We start from the raw sequence: 6733 nt of genomic DNA, 5'->3' as shown, positions 1-6733 counted from the left end.
ATATTGTCTTTACATTCCATTGAAGCATAAAATTAAAAGATATAGTTGCAGACTATAGAGATAATTAAGTACGTTGTTGACCTATAACGACCCAATGAGCCTTAAATGTGCATACGTAGATTAGAATGAGTTTTAGAAAGTTAAAACTATGTATATTAGTCATGTAATAAGAATCAAATGAGTCCTTAGGTTCTTTAGTTCAAAGTTGGGAGCGGAAATGTCATTTTAGCTCTAAACATGACCTATAACGACCTAATGAGCCTTAAATGTGCATAAATAGATTCGAATGAGTTTTAGAAAGTTAAAACTATGTATATTAGTCATGTAATAAGAATCAAATGAGTCCTTAGGTTTTTTAGTTCAAAGTTGGGAGCGGAAATGTCATTTTAGCTCTAAACATGACCTATAACGACCTAATGAGCCTTAAATGTGCATAAATAGATTCGAATGAGTTTTAGAAAGTTAAAACTATGTATATTAGTCATGTAATAAGAATCAAATGAGTCCTTAGGTTCTTTAGTTCAAAGTTGGGAGCGGAAATGTCATTTTAGCTCTAAACATGACCTATAACGACCTAATGAGCCTTAAATGTGCATAAATAGATTCGAATGAGTTTTAGAAAGTTAAAACTATGTATATTAGTCATGTAATAAGAATCAAATGAGTCCTTAGGTTCTTTAGTTCAAAGTTGGGAGCGAAAATGTCATTTTAGCTCTAAACATGACCTATAACGACCTAATGAGCCTTAAATGTGCATAAATAGATTCGAATGAGTTTTAGAAAGTTAAAACTATGCATATTAATCATGTAATAAGAATCAAATGAGTCCTTAGGTTCTTTAGTTCAAAGTTGGGAGCGGAAATGTCATTTTAGCTCTAAACATGACCTATAACGACCTAATGAGCCTTAAATGTGCATAAATAGATTCGAATGAGTTTTAGAAAGTTAAAACTATGTATATTAGTCATGTAATAAGAATCAAATGAGTCCTTAGGTTCTTTAGTTCAAAGTTGGGAGCGGAAATGTCATTTTAGCTCTAAACATGACCTATAACGACCTAATGAGCCTTAAATGTGCATAAATAGATTCGAATGAGTTTTAGAAAGTTAAAACTATGTATATTAGTCATGTAATAAGAATCAAATGAGTCCTTAGGTTCTTTAGTTCAAAGTTGGGAGCGAAAATGTCATTTTAGCTCTAAACATGACCTATAACGACCTAATGAGCCTTAAATGTGCATAAATAGATTCGAATGAGTTTTAGAAAGTTAAAACTATGCATATTAATCATGTAATAAGAATCAAATGAGTCCTTAGGTTCTTTAGTTCAAAGTTGGGAGCGGAAATGTCATTTTAGCTCTAAACATGACCTATAACGACCTAATGAGCCTTAAATGTGCATAAATAGATTCGAATGAGTTTTAGAAAGTTAAAACTATGTATATTAGTCATGTAATAAGAATCAAATGAGTCCTTAGGTTCTTTAGTTCAAAGTTGGGAGCGGAAATGTCATTTTAGCTCTAAACATGACCTATAACGACCTAATGAGCCTTAAATGTGCATAAATAGATTCGAATGAGTTTTAGAAAGTTAAAACTATGTATATTAGTCATGTAATAAGAATCAAATGAGTCCTTAGGTTCTTTAGTTCAAAGTTGGGAGCGGAAATGTCATTTTAGCTCTAAACATGACCTATAACGACCTAATGAGCCTTAAATGTGCATAAATAGATTCGAATGAGTTTTAGAAAGTTAAAACTATGTATATTAGACATGTAATAAGAATCAAATGAGTCCTTAGGTTCTTTAGTTCAAAGTTGGGAGCGGAAATGTCATTTTAGCTCTAAACATGACCTATAACGACCTAATGAGCCTTAAATGTGCATAAATAGACTCGAATGAGTTTTAGAAAGTTAAAACTATGTATATTAGTCATGTAATAAGAATCAAATGAGTCCTTAGGTTCTTTAGTTCAAAGTTGGGAGCGGAAATGTCATTTTAGCTCTAAACATGACCTATAATGACCTAATGAGCCTTAAATGTGCATAAATAGATTCGAATGAGTTTTAGAAAGTTAAAACTATGTATATTAGACATGTAATAAGAATCAAATGAGTCCTTAGGTTCTTTAGTTCAAAGTTGGGAGCGGAAATGTCATTTTAGCTCTAAACATGACCTATAACGACCTAATGAGCCTTAAATGTGCATAAATAGATTCGAATGAGTTTTAGAAAGTTAAAACTATGTATATTAGTCATGTAATAAGAATCAAATGAGTCCTTAGGTTCTTTAGTTCAAAGTTGGGAGCGGAAATGTCATTTTAGCTCTAAACATGACCTATAACGACCTAATGAGCCTTAAATGTGCATAAATAGATTCGAATGAGTTTTAGAAAGTTAAAACTATGTATATTAGTCATGTAATAAGAATCAAATGAGTCCTTAGGTTCTTTAGTTCAAAGTTGGGAGCGGAAATGTCATTTTAGCTCTAAACATGACCTATAACGACCAAATGAGCCTTAAATGTGCATAAATAGATTCGAATGAGTTTTAGAAAGTTAAAACTATGTATATTAGACATGTAATAAGAATCAAATGAGTCCTTAGGTTCTTTAGTTCAAAGTTGGGAGCGGAAATGTCATTTTAGCTCTAAACATGACCTATAACGACCTAATGAGCCTTAAATGTGCATAAATAGATTCGAATGAGTTTTAGAAAGTTAAAACTATGTATATTAGTCATGTAATAAGAATCAAATGAGTCCTTAGGTTCTTTAGTTCAAAGTTGGGAGCGGAAATGTCATTTTAGCTCTAAACATGACCTATAACGACCTAATGAGCCTTAAATGTGCATAAATAGATTCGAATGAGTAGAAACAATAACATACAGAGCAGCAACAGAAGCAAACAGAGGAGAAACACACAGATGGAAGTGAAATTCTAAAGACCACCAGATCAGAATTCACATGCAGCAGCAGCAAGACCAGCAGATTAGTATTCAAAGCAATAAATTAGCAAATCCAGCAGACTTGTAATTATGGAAAAATTAAAGAACTTTACCAAATCCATGAAGATATAAACGCTTCCATCTTTGTGTCTAAACAACCTAAGTAAATAAATACTCGGTTGTAAAAAACTTAGCCCATTGCTCACGAACCACATCTATTTCCTCATCGGTATAAGGCGCATTTCTTGGAGTGTAAGCCTGAAATAAGTAACATGATAAGTAATGCTACTTGTAAATTAAGAATTCTACTACGTAAAAGTACTAGTATTAGTAGTTCAACTAACATATGGTAAAAGAACGAACATTGTCTAACCGCTCATCAGTGTTATGGTGTAACGTGACTATTTCATGCATGAACTTCATAACGTAATAGCCACACTCGCAGGCGCCGACTTGTTGAGCACACTGATTTGGAGATAAATCATAAATTATATATCCAAGTAGTTACCCAAAAAAAAAAGTAAAGCTAATTAGTAAGCATGATATACCTTTACATGGAAGCCTTTCAACCCCTGCATAGTCGCTCTATTCGGACAAATCCCATCATTAAACTTGTACACTTGGTATGCCCTGGAAGTTGAGTAAAACTTCATGAATCTGATTCGGCACGAAAAGAAATAACTTAAAAAGAATTGAAAGTAACTTACAAACACAAGATTCCCCATGCACTATTTTCTCGGTTGGAACCTATCGCAGAGTCGAAAATATACGCACAACCTCTACGTAGGTCTAACACGTACAAAATCCAATGATTTCTGCATTATATATAAATGTTATTGCAACCTTATGCATGAAAATAACAATAACATAGCTATTTACCAAATATCGATCAATCTCTAACACTTACTCTTGATGGTATGGGATCAAAAACCACTTGGTAATGTTAGGATCACCCTTCTTCTCCTTTTCAATTTCAGCATTGAAAACTACTTTCAAATACATTGATGCAGCCTGAGGGTTGGCCTTGATTCTAGAGCTTGACATTGCCTCGGGACAAACAAACCCAATCTGAGAGTTGTCAAATGCAAAGGTGTGTTCGTGGAATAAACACCTACAAAGTAAATGTATAATGCAAAAATTTCAAAAACTATTATAGTTGACAAAACCAAAAACAAAAATATCGATGGAAAAGTTTACATCATATAGACTTGGATCACTGAAATGTTGAGGCACGCCCCTCTAAGGAACTCTTCAACGTCAACCTCATTTACATAAGTTTGTCGATCTTCGTCATAATGCCAAACCGAAGCGGGCAATGGGATTGAAGTATTTTTATATACATCACCGGGCGCCGTATTGATGATAAACTTCAAATAATTGCATGATGGGCCAAGACCTTGAATTGTGTCGTCTGCCAAATTTTGCTTCTTACTTTTGGCGGCTGATTCTTCAGTTTTACGATCACAACTACCTACCATCTCTTTGGCCGTCTTAGAGTTCTTCGACTTCGATTTCGACTCCAACTTATTTGAGCATGAATTTTCCTGTAACAATAATGTTAAGCTAGCATGAAAAGTTCAGTTTTGATTTCAGTGTTGAAGCACAGGGGAGTGGGAAGCATATGGTTTACCTTGGCCGTTAACTTCAGTGTTGTCTTCTCTTTGGACCCTAAATCAAGTGTTGCCTTCTCTTTGACAATTAATTCTGTTGTCTTATCTTTGACAACTAATTCTGTTGTCTTCTCTTTGACAATTAATTCGTTTTTCTTCTCTTTGGAGCTACCAACCACCTCTTCAAAAATCTGACTCCTGGACTTCTTTGTTGGGCGTGGAGTAGAGTACTCCTAAACAGAGGTAGAAACCAAAGGAGTTCAAGGCTCTGAATCTAATTCTAAACAGATGCATAACGCAATGAATGACAATTAATAATAAAAAAGTTATACCTCGTCTTCTTCGAAATTCACCAAGTGAATTGGCCATTGCACAAAACTAGCAAGAGCCCTGCCTAAGTTATTGAATCCATCTCCAGTAGGTACCGGAAGAGTGTCATCATCATGTCCGTCGTAAATACAATCAACTTGGACCTTATAATGACTAGGCTTCATCGATCTAAAGTGTTAGTGCAACGAACCATCCAATGGGTACGCCATACCATCTGCCACTATCACTTTGTTACCCAAAACTTTATCCTCAAGGGCAAGACGACATGGAGTTATGGCCTTCACAAATAAATTTACAAAATTTCAGAAATCACTACAAAGTACAATATTAAAAACCTAGCTAGGGGTGTTTTGAGTGTATGCACTATAGAGAATATATACCTTCAGCTCGCGTGGTTGCTGCGATGAACTCGGACAACAGGTTACGAGTGCACGGTTAACATCAAACTCATCACTTACAAGAGCAGAATCAAGTGCGGGGGTAGAGAGGGTGTTTAGTTGACCGGTTGCTTTCAATGTGGCTAGTTGGTTTTGGAGGGCCTCCGCCACCTTTCTCTCTAATTGATCTTCAAACTCCCTTCTCACCGAAGCTCTGATTGATTCGATAGCCTCCGGTGATGGTTCAATATGGCCACATCTACTACTTCGGTCTATTGGACCGAAAGCAACTTTGTAACCGACATTAACTCCACCTGTTGCCTTGACACGCCCACGGTGATCCTTTTTTCCCATAGCCTTGGTGAGGGCATCTTCTCCCTGGGTGAATGAAATATTTCCTTTTCCCTCTTCTTCTATGTACTCCAACTATAAGAATTAGGAAAGTAAAAATTAGATGGTATACATGATGGAAAGGAGAAGCAATCTTAGCAATAGAACTAGGAATTAGGAAAGAAAAGGATATAGAACGTAAAATTTCATATGCACTTACAGCCATCTTAGCAATATTTACGGCTTCTGGATCATTCGGGTCAACTTCCCACTTTCCCTCTTTGTTTTTAACTTGATGAGCCAAGATCCACTCTACTGATCTAAACTTCTTAAATCTATCTGGCACTGTGGTGAGTGATGAGGTCACTGAGGAGGAGCCACTTGAGAGGGTTAAAGCTGCCTCTGGCGGTAGTCGCCCATCATTTATCCACTCTGGTCTCTTTCTAACATAACCCTTTTGGCCTGTGCGATGTGGGTGCTTGTTTTGTAATGCACTTTTACTTGCTTTTTCTCTACGAACCTGTCAAAAAACACATAAAGAACATGTCGAACATTTAAAGATGGCAACAACAAACTAATCATATAATTATATAAAAAAATATCTAGCAAAGTAAATTCATTATTACCAACATCTCCGGCTTGTTTCGTTCCATCACAAATGTTTTCCAATCATCCTCTGTGATTTGATGGTAGATGTCCCAAGGCAAGTCATTTGTCTGATGTTTCGGCATTTTTTCTTTCTTAGTTATCCAACGCCGCGTTAACCTGGACTTGAAAGCTCCAAAGCGTTTCGCCACACACATATGAAAATATTTTTCTCTCCTTTTAGCCGGATCATCAATAATGTGGAACAGAAGCTGTTAATTTTATGGATAAGAGATTGTTAGAAACATATGCTACACAAATAGATAATCTAGGAGAATACAAATCAAGTTTTTATTCAATGTTTACCTTGGTCTCCTCCCAAAACCCCTTCTTTGTGTGTTCATCTAACGTTGAATATTCTTTCACATTAATGTTAATTCTAGCAGCACAAGACCCAACTTGCTTCCCGTATTCTCCTGACCATTCTCCATCGGGGATTCCATATTGATTATACTGAAGATGCATAGGCTTTTTGGCTTGAACTCCTTTTGACGGACC

The 6733-nt window shown here is 35.6% G+C and overlaps 2 protein-coding genes across 2 annotated transcripts; both read right to left on the bottom strand.

The window, feature by feature from the left end:
- Positions 1-3402: 3402 nt before the first annotated feature.
- LOC110791004 (uncharacterized) lies at positions 3403-4807 on the bottom strand. The gene is made up of 5 exons (XM_056829082.1): positions 4574-4807; positions 4141-4487; positions 3851-4054; positions 3651-3758; positions 3403-3573 (listed from the first exon to the last, which is right to left on the bottom strand). Exons 2-5 carry the CDS (start codon positions 4419-4421, stop codon positions 3474-3476), a joined length of 693 nt encoding a protein of 230 aa, XP_056685060.1. The 5' UTR covers positions 4422-4487; positions 4574-4807; the 3' UTR covers positions 3403-3473.
- Positions 4808-4912: 105 nt separating this feature from the next.
- On the bottom strand, positions 4913-5905 carry LOC130461130 (uncharacterized). Its single transcript, XM_056829081.1, has 3 exons — positions 5811-5905; positions 5264-5686; positions 4913-5161 (listed from the first exon to the last, which is right to left on the bottom strand). Exons 1-3 carry the CDS (start codon positions 5814-5816, stop codon positions 5060-5062), a joined length of 531 nt encoding a protein of 176 aa, XP_056685059.1. The 5' UTR covers positions 5817-5905; the 3' UTR covers positions 4913-5059.
- Between the last annotated feature and the right edge of the window lie 828 nt (positions 5906-6733).

This window comes from Spinacia oleracea, chromosome 5 (assembly GCF_020520425.1).
Source record: "Spinacia oleracea cultivar Varoflay chromosome 5, BTI_SOV_V1, whole genome shotgun sequence".
Classification (NCBI taxonomy): domain Eukaryota; kingdom Viridiplantae; phylum Streptophyta; class Magnoliopsida; order Caryophyllales; family Amaranthaceae; genus Spinacia; species Spinacia oleracea.
Note: the sequence above shows the minus strand (reverse complement) of the source record. Positions and strands in the feature narration are given on the sequence as shown.

Excerpts from the sequence above, each read along its gene's own strand:
- LOC110791004 (XM_056829082.1), bottom strand. The coding sequence starts at position 4,421 with ATGGTAGGTAGTTGTGATCGTAAAACTGAAGAATCAGCCGCCAAAAGT. Across the intron at positions 4,055-4,140 it reads GTGATCCAAGTCTATATGAT|GTGTTTATTCCACGAACACA; the intron begins GTAAACTTTTCC and ends TTTACTTTGTAG. Across the intron at positions 3,759-3,850 it reads TTGATCCCATACCATCAAGA|AAATCATTGGATTTTGTACG; the intron begins GTAAGTGTTAGA and ends TATATAATGCAG.
- LOC130461130 (XM_056829081.1), bottom strand. Across the intron at positions 5,162-5,263 it reads AGCAACCACGCGAGCTGAAG|GCCATAACTCCATGTCGTCT; the intron begins GTATATATTCTC and ends TTATTTGTGAAG.